This window comes from Rhinichthys klamathensis, unplaced genomic scaffold (genome assembly GCF_029890125.1).
Source record: "Rhinichthys klamathensis goyatoka isolate OS25496 unplaced genomic scaffold, OSU_Roscu_1.1 h1tg000325l_1, whole genome shotgun sequence".
NCBI lineage: Eukaryota > Metazoa > Chordata > Actinopteri > Cypriniformes > Leuciscidae > Rhinichthys > Rhinichthys klamathensis.
In genome coordinates, this window is record NW_026606840.1 from 4,208,240 (window position 1) to 4,226,424 (window position 18,185).

At 38.8% G+C, this 18,185-nt stretch overlaps 1 protein-coding gene across 14 annotated transcripts in view; it reads left to right on the plus strand.

Annotated features, from left to right (window-relative positions):
- tenm3 (teneurin transmembrane protein 3) overlaps positions 1 to 18,185 on the plus strand; it is a 685,400-nt gene that overhangs the window by 607,453 nt on the left and 59,762 nt on the right. For all 14 annotated transcript variants that reach the window (XM_056271755.1, XM_056271754.1, XM_056271758.1 and 11 more), the window contains 5 exons: positions 933 to 1,143; positions 3,914 to 4,015; positions 4,395 to 4,589; positions 6,835 to 7,035; positions 12,475 to 12,660. In XM_056271755.1, coding sequence (XP_056127730.1) covers positions 933 to 1,143; positions 3,914 to 4,015; positions 4,395 to 4,589; positions 6,835 to 7,035; positions 12,475 to 12,660 — 895 coding nt within the window. The remainder of the gene's footprint in view (positions 1 to 932; positions 1,144 to 3,913; positions 4,016 to 4,394; positions 4,590 to 6,834; positions 7,036 to 12,474; positions 12,661 to 18,185) is intronic.

The following is an 18,185-nucleotide window of genomic DNA, read 5'->3' on the forward strand; positions in this document are numbered from 1 at the left end:
CCTATTCAATTTCCATCTGCCTCATCTCTGTAATTCAAACTTGAAGCAATTCATACTTCTATGTATGTTTTGCCCGCTTTGATTAAAAACTGAGCTTGGCCTTCGCAAGCAAACCAATTATTTTTCCTTGTCCTGGTTCTTTCTTTTTGCCAAGCAACAACAGCGCCTGAGCTTCTTCAAGGGTATATCACAAAACCCGTAAATGCTTAATAGAGGTAATTGGCAGCGGAGGCCTCCACAATGAGAGTCGATAGCACTGACCCAGTGCTTTAATTGCCACACATGAATCAATATGTTTCTTAAAGGCTGAATAAAGGATAGGTTGAAGTTCTATTGACAGACAAAGGTGTGGAGACTTCAGTTTTCCTCCACTGATCGAAATGTCTTCTCGTTTTGTCAGATGTTGTCTTATAATTTCTTGCTCACTTATTCTTCTTCTCTCGTGTCATTCTCCTACGGGTCTTTTAGGAAAGAAATATCTTTTTAATGCTCTGTAAATTGAGAAAAGCATGTCAAACTCATCAGAGGCCTTTACTAAGACTCTCTCTGGGAGCTGCTTGTCAAAGTGACAAAAAAAAAAACGTATGTCATAAAGCATTTCTGAAAAATAGAGTGTCTTTTAAAGATCTTCCCCTAACAGTCACAAAGAGGATACCAGAGTTGTTTCCAAACAAATTCATTACATCGCTTACAATATATTTGCAAATGTCAATTTCTTGAAATTTAGAAGTATTAGAGCCACATGCTCTTCTTACAAGTATCAAAACCAATTCTTTGATATTCTATTTTATAACATAATACATCAGACTCCAGACATGCTGCACTGGTATATTCAAATCAAAGTGGTGGAGCTGCAGTGAAAATTTGCTGTAACTGCACTGTGTCTGTGATTAAAATGTGATTTGATTCTGTCTGTGTGTGTTTGTGTACAGTATGACTTCGTGGAGCTGCTGGACGGCAGTCGTCTGATAGCTAAAGAGAAGCGAGGACTGGTGGAGGTGGAAGGAGCAGCCAGAAAGTCTCGTTCAGTTAACGTTCATGAGGCAGAGTTCATCCGCTACCTGGACTCAGGCACCTGGCATCTCGCATTCTACAATGATGGCAAGAACACTGAACAGGTCTCCTACAACACCATCATCATAGGTAAACCATGACTATACATATATCATATTATGTTGTTTTTATAAATGTTTTTTTATATATATTATGACAAAATGAAAAAGACATTTTTAAGAATGTTAACTTGCAAAATGTCAGATTTTCCTGCCTCCATTGAAGCACATTGAGCTCTTGGAACAATCTCAAATGATTTTAAATCATATAATCATCAGTTTTTATACAAACTTCAAAATAACTTTCTGCTTGAGTGCTGTTGTCAGTAGAGCCAAAATGAGGCATGCAAAATACTAAGATGTTTTGAAATTCAAGTAAAATTTGGGAAAAGATAATACAGTATATAAACACAGTATACAATATACACACAATTTTAGAGAAAGATTATAAAAATATTTTTTATTTAATCAAGCGTGGCAGTAAAGACATTTATAATGATACATAAGATTTCTATTTCAAATAAATGCTGTTCTTTTGAAATCTCTATTAATCAAATCCTGAAATCCTGACTGCTGAAAAAAATTATAATGGTTTCCACATAAATATTCAGCAGCAAAAAACTGCTTTCAGCATTGGTAATAATAAGAACAGGTAATAATAATTTAGCAGTGCTAAATTAGCACCAATAATACATAACAATTGAGTGCCAAATCAGCAAATTTGAGTGATTTTTGACAGATCATGTGACACTGAAGACTGGAGTAATGACAAATGCAGCTTTGCCATCACAGGAATAAATTATATTTTAAAATATATTAAAACAGAAATAAGTTATTTTAAATTGTAATAATGTTTCACAATATTAGTTTTTACTCTATTTTTCATCCAAAAAATGCAGCCTCGTTGAGACTAAGAGACTTCTTTCAAATACATAACAAATCTTTAATTATTCCAAACTTTTGACGTGTAGTTTATATTACACCTTTTCAGCCTCTGTGTGGATATTTGTTTGAACAGAGACAGATAAAGAGAAGACTGTTCACAGGTGAACGTGTATAATGACGATCAGAGCCGTATCGATCTGTGCTTTAAGTGTCTAGTGGACGGTAGCTGATTCAAAGTGTTGCCTGGTGACCTGCAAGACCTTTCCTCTCTCATTCTCTCTCTTTTTCTCACCTTCTCTTCCCCTTCCCTTTCCACACTTCTCTCACCTCCACCATGAACTCATAAAAATAGGCTTCAGCAAGAGTAATTTCCCTTTGGAATTTGATCACAAAGACTAAAACATGAAAAATGGTCAGTGGGACTACAGCCAGCGTCCTCTTTTAAAAGCGGGTTGATTATGCTTCAATGAGTAAAAAGTTAACCTTTTGAAAATGAAAATTGATTATTTCTCTGTGGCGAGATAATATGGTCCTGCAGTGGGGTTGTCTGAGAGCTCTTCTAAACGCTTCAGTGGTGTCATAACAGCAGGCTGGTGACAAGAGACCTGTGCAGTTCATTACGCCGTCAGAATTGTCTTAGACACCAATGAGCTGCTTCTTTTAATGAAAGAATCGACAGGTGATGTCACAATCATTGACGTCACCGTGGCAACACACAAAGTGAGAGAGTCAAAAAGTGTGTGGTAGAAGTGTGGGTCAAATCTGTGATTGGCTGTATAACAGTTGTGCATCTAGTAGAATGCTAGATCTAGTTCTAAAAGCCGATTGGTTGAGCAGCATTCTTAGAGTGTTGGTATAACTGTCCAACAGCCCTGAGAATTTTCACTGCTTATATCCCTCTGCTGGTCTGTGTGTTCCAGACAAACACGGTTTCAGGGACTGATGGGGCCACAAGGGATGATAAAAATAATAATAGTTTAGGATTAATCATGCGATTCATTATTTTATTATATTAACAGCCATACTTTTCCTTCCGATTTATGTCTAGCAGTATTGGTAAATAGAAAAAAAAAACGTAAAGTGAATATTTTCCAAATAATATTTTACTCATATGTATAATGTATAAAGTTTGAAAACCCTTGTATTAGTAGTGGGGATTTATCAGTCACTTTTTCTGCAGGTTACATTGTTTCGCCAGTAGGTGACGACAAGTGACTCTCTTTAAGAGTTAGCCATTGAATCATCCACTTAACACTCAGGAACGAAACAATGTGTGTGTGTGTGTGTGTGTGTGTGTTGCTTGGAAGCTGTGTTTGGAGCTATTTGCTTTGGCAGAAGTAATTTTTGCAAAAACGTTTTCGCATGAGTCCTAGTGTATTCATATAAATAAGTGTGTTTTTAGTATATAAATGCAGATATGTAAACTTGAGCAGGAGCTGATGTGAGTGTAAACAACTTTGTGTGTTGCGCGTTACGCATTTTGTTTTGCACCAGCTGTGGTTGGCATGAGGAGAACGGCTTATTAAACATGCTAAATATCTTCTTTATGAACGTGGAAACTTCAGAAAGGTTTCTGTGAGTTTTAGATTTAGGGTTAAATGATAGACAATTATCATTATTTCAGTATAAAAACAAAAGTCAATGGAAAGTCCCCACAATGACCGAAAAACAAACGCGCATGTATGTGTGTTTTAATGGCCATCCAGCAGTGTGAAGAAAGCTCCGAGCAGAGCGTCTGGCTGCTAATTGGTGGTAATAATGCTTTGATTGGTTCATTAAGGCAGAGTAAGCCTAGATGCAGGTTTTTGTTAATCACGCATCTGGCACTCCTTTAATTAAAGATGGGGGGGTCTGAATGTCTGCTAATTTCCACAGACTGTCTCCTCAATTAGTGCTTTTCTCACTCTCCTTTCCTTTCTCACCCTCTTTCTTTCTTTCTGTGGCTCCCTCTCACACACTTTCATTCTGCCCCCCAGATACCCTCACAGAGTGTCCACACAATTGCCATGGTAACGGAGACTGTCGCTCGGGAACATGTCATTGTTTCCCAGGGTTCCTTGGGCCTGATTGCTCACGAGGTATGCTCTCTTACTCGCGTGCGCACACACACAGTCACACACGACTCTCCAGAGAAATAAACAACCAATGCCACTATTCATAATTGGTTTCAGATTGTCATTTGCGCGAGTACGGCTGGCTAGCAGGCTTATGGTGGGACTCAATTCCCAAGCCTGAGCGGCTTCTTATTACCAGGAGGAAGCAACAATTAGTTTTATTTTCATGGTCTTTTTATTGTATTATTTTGTTTATTTTTTGGTGCTATTGTTTTTCTCTCCTAGTCGTCTGTTGGCTTTCTTTGTCAGTGCATCAGTCTGGTGTAATCGATAAAGAAATCCCTTGCACTGAAAACTTCACCTTTTGAATGTTTCGAATTGCTTTTTGTTTTTCTATTCAAAGCCGCTTGTCCAGTGCTGTGCAGTGGAAATGGGCAGTACTCCAGGGGGCGCTGTCTTTGTTACAGTGGCTGGAAGGGGACAGAGTGTGACGTTCCTAGCAACCAGTGCATCGATATTCACTGCAGTGGACACGGAATCTGCATCACGGGCAACTGCGCCTGCAACACAGGCTATAAAGGAGACAACTGTGAAGAAGGTCAGGGATACAAATCAAGCACCAGTGGTTTTGCAAAGCAAATTGTCCTATCTGAGCTTGTTCATTTCTGTATTTTAAGAATATTCAAAAATGTATTTTATGTCTCTTAAGAAACCGTTTACGACTTTACACGCAGATCCTCCATTGATGTTAGAAAACAGTTTATTTGTTTTGCAGAGTTCTGCAGAGTTTTTCATCTGTTTCCCTCCTTACAGACATATTCAGCATCTCAAGTCTCAGTTCATAAGAGACCCATCAGAAGTCTTAATGGAAGCATTTATCCAACACTGCTATTTTCAGCGTTCTTGCCATTAAACCCCACTGCATTACACCATCAAAGATGTGCAAGATAATGTGTTATCAACGCGATCGCTGATTACCCATTGGTTTGAGCAGGGATTGATTTTTTTTTTCTCCTCTAGAAGTGTTTGAAAGCTCTGTCTCTGTGGACACGGACAGGCTTTTCACCAGACCTGATAAGACCTGAAAAGAGAGCGAGTGAGAGAGACATAAGGGCTTGTTTGAGTGTCTGAGAGAGAGAGAAAAAAAATCTGTCCAGTTCATATCGCCTTTCAGCATCGGTTTTGCTTAATGAGGAGCCTAACGCCTTCGTCTGTAGCCATCAAAGGGACTCTTCTGCCTGTGACCTTCTTTGATAATTTACTGTCCCTGCAATAATCATTACCAGTGTGTTAATAGTTCAATATTCCAAAAACAATTGCCATTCTCCACTTCACAGAGCAAATAATTACATTGATGTCCCTGCTGATGTGCAGGTCCCTTACCCATCAGCCTCGTGAGTGGGGAAAATGCTAGATTACAATTGATTTTTCTTAATTAGCAGAATTAGCTTTGTGCGTAGTGTTTATGTTACCGTGACTCGGCACGCAGCATGTAGAGTACTGACTGTGTTTATTTTTTTCTTCCTGTAAGCCAGAAAGATTGTATTCCTGCAGCTCAATTGTAATGATTTGGCACGAACAACAAAACCGACTAATGCAATTTATGGAGGGAACTTTATTTTCTGGTCATGAATTGGCCTGTTGTCAATCAATGGCATGATTAAGCCCCATCAACTACCACACAATCAGAGGAATTAAGGGTTACTAAACCTCAGCCCTCTCCCAAGGGCTATTAAACATAAACACACACACACACACATACAAACCTACACCTGCACAGTAGCCCCTTATGGCTTTTGAAAAGCAATGCGTAACACTGTCACACTCTGTGCACTCAGCCCTGCTTGCGCCTCAGTCCCCTTAAAAATTGCTTTTCCATCTGTAGCAGTGGACTTCTCCCAAAGAGATCTCTAGCACATTCTTTGAGAGCACATTGAGCGGCACATAGATCATGCTTCGCTACATGTACTGTCTGAATCTGCTTATAATGTGTGTGCACTGGAACAGGGGGATTTTTGAGAGCCATATAATGTGAAGCTTCTGCTATGCACATCTTGACAGTTAGCAAATGATGGATTCCATTGAGATGAGTGAATTTTAAAAACGAATGTATTACTGTAAAAACAACACATATTTTTCCTATTTACTTGATATTGCACAATGTTCCCTCAGGTTAACAAACCCATTTCATTTACTTTGCAAGCACACAATGCAGAGATGTCGAATAAACACAGTACATCTTCTCAGTCATTTAAAAAAAAAAATCACATTTGTTAGAGCGTAACCATTTTTAAAATAATTTAGAATAGTTTAAATTATTTGTATTTTATGAGTGGTTGCATTAATGTTATACTTATTTTATGTTTTTGTCTAATCCATTATTATAGTAACTGTCTATTTAGTATTAAAATGTATGAACATTTTACAAAATTCTTCAAATTTACAAGTACCGGTACTATCTATTCATATTTTAGTAAAAAAATTAAATAAACATTTATATAAACGTGTTAAAAGTGTAAGCATTAGTATAAACATTTCAAGTAAAAATTAACTTAACCTCGGAGTGACTTCTTTGACTTTAATGTAGCAGCTTGTAGTTTTTTTACATCAGCAAAGTTTTTAATTTCTTTTCATTATCACACAGTGTTGCCTCCATCCAAAATAACCTGAAAAGGTCCCTCCAAATATAATTTTTTTAATAAGTTTATTATAAAAAAAATAAAATAAAATAAAAGGTTTCATAATGCGTGCAATGGAGGGTCAAAAACAACATGGTCAACATGCATTGTCTTGCTACCCTGCTAACTAACAGGTTTTGCTTTCTTTTCCAAACACACACACAGTTGACTGCCTGGACCCCTCCTGTTCATCTCACGGAGTGTGTATCCACGGAGAGTGCCACTGCAATCCAGGCTGGGGCGGCAACAACTGCGAGATCCTGAAGACTATGTGCCCAGACCAGTGCTCGGGACACGGAACCTACCAGACGGAGAGCGGCACCTGCACCTGTGACGCCAACTGGACTGGACCCGACTGCTCCATCGGTACCCTTTATGCACTCATGCACCCACCTCCTCAATATGTCAGTCTTCCCACTTTATTATTTTATCTTGCTTTATTTGATACACTGAATGCCTGCTTATTGTTGTTAAAGGCATTAACAGGCTGTTATTTCAGATTTTCTGTCCTCCCCTCTGTTTAATCTGTCAGCAGACCTTCTCAAAGGCACGTTTGAGTCAACTGTAAATACACTATCATTATGAAATATCTTTCAGTCCATCAAAAGATCAGCCGCAGCTGGTGTGGTATGTGTGTGCACATCTTGTGTTTGTGCGAGTGACGATACTGATCTCTGTAATAAGAGCAGTATTGGACTCCTGCTGTTTTAGGACTCACCCATGGTCGGCCTTTTAGTTATACAATGCTATTTTCCCAGCAGCAATCTGTGTCTAATGAAAATACTATTTCACCCTAGAGCCCCACACAGCAATCTCTCACTCACTTTTTCTCTCACTCCCTTTCTTTCTCACCCCATTTCGATCGAGGAAGAACCACCTGATGTCTTTGTAAACCACCACTTCCCTCCCTTCCATTAATTAGCCGTACATCTTCAATTAGTGCAGCGTTAATGAATGAGGCCTGCACGCTCCCCCTCTGTCACGTTGACGGCTGCAGTGTTGTGGTAAATGCAGATAAACGCCTATTGCGTGGGGACATATTTTGTTCGAAAAGTGTTTATAAAATTAGTATTACCCCTTTTATCTTAGATAATGATAGAGTGAGAAAAATTTCATTTGAGAGGAGGGCATGTGTCAACAGAAGTGTCACGCATGTGCCCCTTTAAATTTTTTTTTTGGTTACACTTTATTTTAAGGTGACATAGTTGCAATGTACTTAAGTACTGAGTGACATTAATTAAGTAAGTACATGTAGTAACGTGTAACTACGTAACCTAAAAATAAGTATAAAAATAAATGTTACCCTTTTTTTGCCAAATGTCATTTTGGAAAGTGCATCTTGGAAAGTTAAGTTTTGCAGTTATTGTAAGTAACTAAAAAATTAGTTTTTCTAAAATACTGTGGGGGAAATTACATTCACATTTCTTTGGTCAGCACCAGGGGCGTTGCTAGGGTCTTGATACATTGGGGGCTTAGCCCAGACCCCACCACCCACCCACCCCCGCTTTTGGTAACTACTACTTCTACTCAGAGGCACATAATAATAAGCAATAATAATATAAATGGGGGGTCTGGGGGACCTCCCCCAGGAAACATTGGGCATTAAACACTTAATTTCCTGCATTCAGGTGCATTTTTTGTAGCTAATTTAATTGATAGGTAAAAAGATAGAATGCTTTATTTGTAGAACTGCAACAGCTATTCACAGAAACACAAATAAATAATACATGAATATTAAATATATATATATATATATATATATAGGCTATTCTGTGTAGATATTTATCTATATCTATTTAACTATCTATACACACACACACACATAAATCACTCCAACAGTGTGCTTGTATAAGTCTGGAAAAGGAAGCAGGCATGAAAAGGGGTCAGGGGTGAAAAAGTTGAGAAGGATATTACCCCTCTAGGGTGGTCCGGGGGCATGCTCCCCCGTAAGAAAATTTTAAATATTCCATATTTTAAAGCATCAATTTGATGCATTTTGAGATGCATTTTTTGCCAACCTGGAGAGCTGGAGAAACTTAACTTCAGCCATGAGTCAAAAATATTATGGCCTCCGTAGCGTTAGCTAATAATTTTCCACCGGAGCTTTAGCTAGCCTAGCTGGCTAACGTTGCGTTCTCTCCTGCTGTGTTCAACGACTCAATTCATGCAAGCTAAGCCTATGTCAACAGAGCTCCTGGGTAACTTAGATATAGCCTACCAGAAAATATTAGGGATGTCCCGATATCATTTTTTCTGAACCGATCCAATCCGATACCAAAAATTCGGAGTATCAACCGATACCGGTCCAATACCAGCGCAGTTTTTTTTAAATCAAGTAGAATTTCTATAACTCTGTGTGTTGAACTGATAATCACTCTTTTGTGTGTTAAACACAATCTACTTAATACAGACAACTTCATTATAAATAAAAACAAAAAAAAAAAAAAATATATGATCATATCCTATGACAAAAATTATATTATAAACTAGATTAGTGGATAACTCAGTAAAATTTAGTCTAGAAAAACAATAATTGTATTAAATCTGAACATTTAGTGAAAAAAACATTATTTAGTGGGGAACAAAGAGACAATAAGTGTAGCACTAAATCAGGTAAAACGTTACACATTGCTCTTTGTATTGTTGTAAAATACATTCATGGAAAACAAGATAAAAATCAGAAAGATCAATTATTATAGGCTATATATATATAGTCTACTATAAAATTAAGACATTTTTAAATGTATAGCACAGCTGTTTAATGTGGCAGCAACATATGATAGATAGGACAGAACAGAACAAAAAAAGCTATTAATAATCTTTCATTGCGCAAAAGTATTATGATATAATTATGAAAGACTCATGTGCGGCACACAGCGCTTATGCGCATCTCGAGCGCAGAATGATGCGCTTGAAGCAACACAGAGTCACAGCGCGCAGAAAAGTTCAAAGCACAAAGGAAAGGCATATCGATGCATAGTGTATTATACAGTAACAGTATCTATCTATGCAATAGTTTATTGAGCCTTTTCTTTTAACAGTTTTAAATTTCAGTTAAGTGCGCGTGAAGAACAATTATAGTGCTCTCCAGTGTGATCACGGTAGAAACGAATATTAAGCAATACAGTCCAGATATAGTCATTTTATGCGAAACCATATAGCTTTATCTACCGTCCGATAAAGTATAATAATAGTAACATTGAATCATCTTGGAGAGAGTTTTATCGTTGACTGTCGTAACCAAACGCAACGCGCTGTTTGATGCTGAATGGAGAATGACTGACAGCCGCAGCGGAGGGAAACCTTACGTGATCTTGAATTTAACGACTTAAATTTGTATTTCTATCTCACATTATACTATAGTTTTCATATAGTATATAGTATACCTTCCCCCTCTAATGTCCATAATAGCTACCACCACCAGAAGCCACAAACATGGCTCTTTCAGGCTCTCTCTCTCCTCTGGTGCGCACTCTAAATGCAAGCGTGCTGTAACTATAACCATAGTAACTTTGATCTGCTTGAACACATTTTAATCGTCTTTAATACATGATTCCGAAGGATAGATTAAAAGACCCGGTCATTTTTTTTTATATAAATACAAAATTATTAAAAAATAATAATAATTATCAATAAATTAATTTTTTTGAGATCCGGGGCTAAAAAAAAACCATCCGGGGCTGAAGCCCCGAATGCCCATGTCTAACGACGCGCCTGGTCAGCACTTCTTCACCAAACCAGAAACGTGTTCTTTTTTATTCAAATTATATATTAGTTATCATTAGCATTATTATTATTATTGTCACTTTAAAAATAATGAAACACAATAGAACATGCGCTCACTGTATAAAAACACAATTGTAATTGTATTTATTTTTTCAAAAGAGGCTGGGGGGGGGGGGGGGGGGGGTGATCGGGTCATGGGTGACACTGGTAATCACATTAGCCTATCAATACATGCTGTAAAAATATTCATTCTTAGTTCATGATACCAAATGCTAATTGAATTAATTGAACTAATGTCAATGAAGTGAAGGTCTTACCAAATCATGATATTAATTCTGATTTAATTCTGCTGTTTTGCTTTTTTAGTCTATTGATTTTTCAAACGTAATGAAGCACATTGGGAATAAATTTACTAAACTAAGCCTCACAATTATATGAACTAAGTTATCGCCTAGTGAGCCAGGATTTGCCTCTCCAAAAATTAGGCGCATGACTCCTCGTACAACATGGACACACTCAGGCAATCAGTCCACACACTCTGGCTGCAACTCTTGCAAAGACAGTAATCCAGATTGATATAGTACAGTTGCATCAGGCTTACGGCTCGAGCCGTCAGTTTTCCAGAAGTACTTCCCAGCAGCTGCTCTCCATCTGTGTGTGTGAACTTGTTCCTTGTGCACAGCCTCTCTCTCTTTCAATCAAACTCCCGCTCTAAGGAAACTGAGGTGAACTTCAGCGGAGTCTCGTCTTATGAAGGATGAAACACACAGACGCCCACACATACACGCTGAAGGGCTGCGTCACTCCTGCCCACCTGCAGGAGGCATAATAACAGCACGCAGCAGGGAAGCCAACCACTAACTGGCACTCGCCTGACCCAAGGGCTGATGGGAAATTCTCTCCACATTTCTTCACTTCTGTTTCCTTGTCTCAATACACTTTCACCAGCTCTGGCTGAGTGTCATGTCATGGTTTCACACCTTGTCAGGAAGCGCCGGAGAAAGAGTCAGGAAGGAGGTTGAAGAAAGGAGTTTAACAATACCCCATCCCATGATTTGTCTTTATCAGGAGATGTCTTTCTAGTGCTTTGTTTCTTCCGTGACGGGGTGTGTCAGGCTGCAAGGCTCTGGTGGAATGGTGTGTGTGGGCTGTTAAACTACAGCTTGCTTTGCGCCAGTCTGTCTTCATCTGCTATTCTGCCAAACCCACACACATCTACATGCGCACGTACACAAACTCAAAAACTGAATCCAAATCGCTATCAGACACATTTCACAGGATATCATTCAAAATGCACCCAATTTTCTCTCGTCAGCTTTTGTTGCCAGTTGCATTTACGCCCAGGTATGATAAACATGAAACTAGTTTCTATTGACAACAATTCCTGTATAGAAGCTTTTGTCAATTCAGAATAATTTCCTGCCAAAAAAAAATTTGAAAAGTAACAAACCTGCAAAGAGAAATGCTAATAAAATGCTTCCATGATAGCTTCGATCCCAAAAGCCATTCAAACGCACTCCTGATGTTTGGCAGAGCGTGGAGTGTGTATAAATTGATTTATTTTGGCTTGATGTGTTTTCTTCAATCTATGTGGGAGGCCTGTCTTCTGGGTCCGGGTGGAAAGTTCAGCGTGTCAATTCACATCCGTGTCTGTACGCTCTGATGTCTCCTTCCCTTCCCCCAAACACACACCTTTAGCCAGCACCCCACCGCCAAAGCCTCCATGAGGAGCGCACACACTCCAGTAGGTCAGAGAAGGTTGAGAAATGTCATTGTTACGGGGTGCCGATTGAGGTGGGGCGGGCAGTCTCCCCCCCCGCCAAACAGCCCGCTAGACACAGCAGGGGTCTGCAGTTATCTATTTCCTTTCATAAGTTTTTCACACTTGAAGTCAATAACTTAGACTTGACTGTTCTCAGGAATGTAACTCTGCTTACAGGAATGTAACTCTTGTTGTTTTGAGTAGAGGAGACTTGCACTTGAAATGTGCTACCACCTTGTAGAACACATGACCGTTATCATCCTTGGCTAGGCTGCAGCCCAGAACAAAAAGTGATTTTAATTTTTTCGTGTTTGCAGAGGTGTGTGCAGTGGACTGTGGCTCTCACGGTATGTGTATAGGAGGAAGCTGTCGCTGTGAAGAGGGTTGGGCTGGTGCCGTATGCGATCTGAAAGCGTGTCACCCACGCTGCACTGAGCACGGAACCTGCAAGGACGGCAAATGTGAATGCCACCAGGGCTGGACCGGAGAACATTGCACCGTCGGTAAGACAAACAATCATCAGTACTGTATGTCAGTATTTACACCACATGGCCAAAAGAATGTGAATACCCTCCTTAAACATAAACAGGTTTGGCTCCTTAATTCAAATGAATTTCAGGGGCCTTTTCTGTTCCAGAATGACAGTGATCCTGTGTATAAAGCATCTAACCTTACTGATTTAACTTGTGTCTGAATGGGAGAAAATCCCACAGGGTGGTAACATATGGGTGGTGTTTGGGTGTCCACATATTTTTTTTTTTTGCCAAATAGTGTATTTGCATAATGTGTACAAAGGTTTTTTCTCTCTCTGTCTCTCATTATTTCCAGCTGGTGTTGATGCTATTGTATCGAAGCTCTTTGCTATTTGATATGAAGGTTTACCTCACATCTTTTAGCTTGTTTTGATTGCATATTCCCTTTGTTTTTCTTCTTCTCCTCCACCTGCTTTGGCTCTTCCACCTCAACAGGAAGAGGACTATGAGTGTTTGTTCTGTTTTGTACCTTCCCTCTGACCTTTGCTTGCTATCAAAGGGTTGACATTTTCATTGCAGTTGATGCAGGCTTCCACATGGGAACACCTATTCTGAAAATCAGGGGGCTAAACGACAGCCATTTCTCCTTACACAAGCACTAAACTCTGTTCATTATTTAAATCTCAAAGAAAAACAGTCATGGCAAGTTGGATAGCATGTGTCCTACTGGTTTAGTCTGGTTAATGCTGGTTAGTTGTGGTTGGGTGCTGGTCTTGCACCAAATTGTCCATCTTTTTTCTTCATCTATGAAAATATGGCCAAAAAATCTATTTCTATAAAATTTTACATTTTAAATAAAGTCCCTGTGTTTCTTCTCAAACTCAAAGTCTATAAGTTGCTTAGCCCTCAGTCACTAAATCTGTTGATTCGTTGTTAGCATGTTGGCTACATCCTCCACCAGCTCAACTCTCAGCAGGGTACGTCAGCTGCTCCATTACTCAACACGAGTGATCGAGGTACGCGGCCTTGTTAGCAAGCAGGCCTGTTTCGCTGGGCAGCTTTATGAGAATCTGGCCAGCATTTTGCTATTCGTCTTCCAAATTAGCACGGTTAGCACGTAATTCTGTCCTGCTCTTCTGTTCGAGCCAGCCACCCACACACCACACTCTCACCCCAACTCCAAACTTTACTGAGCAAAAATGCTTGCTGAGTTTGATCACTTAATGACCTTGTTGCTCTAAGTTTAAATATTATAAATGGCCGTAAGACGGTAAGAGACCATATTTTAAAATACATGTCAGTGGCTTTAATGGATTGGCCAATTTTATAGTTTCATTTAAGCTGAAGTGTGAAATTTCTGTGCTGCTAGCATCACCAAATGAAATTGCAAACATAATGACTGTTATCAAACATGTTTGCAGAATACTTACCCTGCTTGTCATTGGTCTGCCGAAGAAATTGTACATGCCATTGGTTGAGCCAATGCTGCTGTATTTGGCTTGTCTGGGTGCTCTAACAAAAAGAGCAATGTGTTGACACTTTTCAGAGAAATTCACCTACGAATAGCTTACTTGCTTGTCCCTGTATATTAACACTTCAAGCTTAAAGTCTTTACAGTATAATGCATTTATGTGCAAAAAAATGTACAGGTTGTGTTTACTTTGTGTGTGGCCTTCCAGAGTTTGGACGATTGAATACATCTCTTTAGGCCAAGGTTGATACTTCGTCCCTCTTTGCTGAGTGCATGCATTGCAGAAGGTGTGTGTGTGTGTTTGAAAGAGAGCACAAGAGGGAGCTAAAAGAGTTATGGTACCTCATACATCATATGTGTCAGACTGAGATAAGGGGCCTCTTGGATCCATGCAGGGGTGTGTGTTTGTGTATGTGTGAATTGTGTGTTTGTGTGTGTGACCTTCCCTGTCCCTCTACACCCACTCACTCTCATTAGACCTCTTCACAGTGAGTCCACACACACATGCCTGCATTACAGCATACTTGCGTCATGATTCTTTCACACAAAGACACTCAGACACAGGTACTGTAAGACAGCTCTCAGACTGACCGGCAGCATCCAGACATTTTCAGTATGTTTTTTATTGTTATGACAATAAAAAAGTCTTTCTCAAAAAGGAGCTATATTTTTTTTTCTGAGCTATATGGGCTTTTTTTCTTAATCTGATTGAGGCCACTTTCATATATTGTCCTAGATCCTGGACAGTTTGAACTGATTCAATGAAATTTATAAAATTCTCTCAATTTTTTCCCCCCGAAACTATTCTAATGACACACACTTTAGGAAACTTAATGCCGATATAAGGCTAATCTATACTGTGATATTCACAATGTTACTTAATTTTATATCTTCAGCAAAATCTAGAGTATTTGATATATCATCAAGCCCTAATCCTAACTGAACATTATGGTCTGTAATGTGAACTTATCCAGACAGTACATCAGATTTTTAAAAGAGGCATCTGTTTGATTTAGCTTAGTGTGACTTAGATCTGTTTATTCATTTGAAAAATATTGGGGAGCTTCATGAGAGGAGGAGGAGGAAAAGGAGAGTAGGAGCATGAAATATTTCTCACGACACCCAAAACACACTCTCTGCCAACTGCACTTTCTCTTGTCGAAGGCTGCGATGCTCTTTTTAGATAACGGGTTATTTCAGGAGTTGTTTAGAGGACTTCTCGAAGAATACTCAATTTAGTGGGTTGAGGTACATTTAGTAATTTTTTTAATCCACAAAATCATATCACAAAATGGCATCTATAGGATGGGAAGTCCACGTATCATATAAAAGAGCCATTCATATTTTTTTTTTTATATAAACCACCTTTTGTTTGTTTACTCTGAAATGTGCATGTACATTAGTAATATATATATATATATATATATATTTTTTTTTTTAGATTTTTCACACAAAAAAAACTTCTTGACTAACAGTTTTGGAAATTTCTGTTTTCCCTTATTAGAAGTTGCGTCACTGAAAATAGTAACTGAGTGAACTGAATTATAGGACTTTGGTGTAACTTAGTGAGCTACACTCACTAAATAAAAGCCTGTTTCTGAGATGCATCATCTCTACGTCCTCTGAACTCAAGCATTCACTTTAGCAATAAGTTTGGGAATATGATGAATGTCTTTGCTGGCATGTTGTATAATGTGAATAAATGGTGCATAATCTGGAACACGAACATACTCGTGAGCCCATTTTCTTAGGATCGTTTATTAGTAATAGCTCTTTAAAGACTCTTTATGACTAAAGAAAGGAGGTTTTTTTGTGTGAAGTGTGGCTTGTCAGAAGCTTCCACTGCCAGACATTTAGGATTTTTTATTAAGACTTGTATGCTTCATTAGGCCTTAGGCCCTTCCAGATCATTCATCAGAAGCACAACTCTAACTGTGAGAAAGCCATGGATTACAGCAAGCTGTGCACACACATCAGTCAACCCTGCTGGAGCATACAGAAATGTACCCACACACACACATTTATCCAAAATAATCTTGTCAAACTTCCGTACTGTAAAAGTGCACAAATTGAACTATGGTGTGAAGAATCCTAAAGCATTATTGGAGCAGATCAGTTTACTCAGCAGCCATTTTGTTACGGCCCCCTGGCAGCTAATTTGTAGTCATGCAAGTTGAATAAGGAAAGACCGAAATATCCAAACTGCTTGGCAAGGGTAAGTTTCAATAACATGCCAAATCACAAATAAAATCTGACAACCATGGTATCACAAATGTTACTTTTATAGTTAAAATCTGGCTACAAAAATATGTTTTTCAGGTTTGTCCAGCTGATGGACATGCATGCGTTAGAGCAAAAAGGTATTGGTCATTGGCTGTTATATATTAAAGGCAGGACTTTTTCCCCCCCAACATCTACCATATTGAGCTTTGTGATATATCACATTTATTTCAGCACCGGTGTCACGTGTTTAATATTTTTGTGGAAACTGTGATACTGTGATTTTTTTTTTTTTTTTTTTTTTTTTTTTTTTTGGCAAGGATGCATTAAATTGATTGAAGTTATTTTAAATGGTCTAGTTTTTAAAGAATCATAAAAAAAATCACAGTTTCTAAAATATTAAGCAGCAAAAACTGTTTTCAACATTGATAATAGTAAGAACCATTATTAATAATTGAGCACCAATAATAATTGATGATACATGTACCTTGATACATAATGAAAATTACACTTTAAAATATATTAAAATATAATTATTTTAAAATGTAATAATATTTCACAATATTACAGTTTTACTTTTTATTTATTTATCAATTCAGTATAATTAATACAGCATATTTAATGTTTGATCGGTAGAGTACCTTGCATGCAGTCGAAAACAAATGCATGTGGTTCTGAAGCGCCTCTCCTTCAAAACCTCCCATTTATTATCACGCATGCACACGTGCATACAGACAAAAAAAATCAATAGTAAATCCAACAGCACGCTAACACACAACTACATCATCTTGATATCCAATGCCGTCAATTCTCCCCTTACATCAAACCATGTCAGATAGATGGATGATTAAAGCAAAAACAGCACGCACTGTACATCTACAAATCATTTTCCACACTTTATCATTTCAATCAGTAATTAATGAAACGCCCTGTTACAGCATATTAATCCAAGCATGCTCTGAAAAGGGAATGGGAATCAGACTTGCAGTCTGTGGAATGCTTTGGATGGAGGTGGTGGTGGCATGCGCTATCCTGTCATTACGGTGGCGGGGCATCTGTCGGGCAGATAGAGGGCTGACACATTGCTAACATTTGATTGGTTCTGTGGGATGACTTGAGGTGACCATGAGCGTGATTAAAACACATGTTTGGCCTGTATGTCACACTAGCTATACCCACAGCTGTGGGGGCATGTATACCACCATGTGGCTGTGCATAGCAATTAGGATAATGGAAATTAATATAGGCTTTCTCTCTTTTTCTTTTTGGAAGAACAGTGACTGAGCCGAGCTGGACGCGATGTGTAATTGTTTCCAGATTAATGTCACTTTAATCAGAGCTCTTTGAATGTGCACGTAAATAATGAAGCATTGATGTCCATAAAGGGATGATTGCCTTTTTTTTTTGTCTCTCCTTTTTTTGTCTCTCCACTTACTCTTACTCTCTCTCTCTCTCTCTCTCTCTCTCTCTCTCTCTCTCTCTCTCTCTCTCTCTCTCTCTCTCTCTCTCTCTCTCTCTCTCTCTCTCTCTCTCTCTCTCTCTCTCTCTCTCTCTCTCTCTCTCTCTCTCTCTCTCTCTCGCTCTCTCTCTCTCTCTCTCTCTCTCTCTCCCCTCAGGACCATCAATGTAAATGAACAAAAGTTTGTTGTAATTAGCCAGTAATTGGCTGCCCTCACTGGCAGGTTTCCAGCTCAGAGTATGCGTTAGCTTGTGTTTCCGCAACCCGTTGTGTATTCTGGGATAGATACGCAGCCCGGTCTTCTACAACTGTCTAAGTTCTGGATCTCCCAGACATAACAGTGAGTGTGTGGAAACGAGACACCCGAGGAATTTAATCAGTACGCTCTTGCTCTCGCTCTCTCTC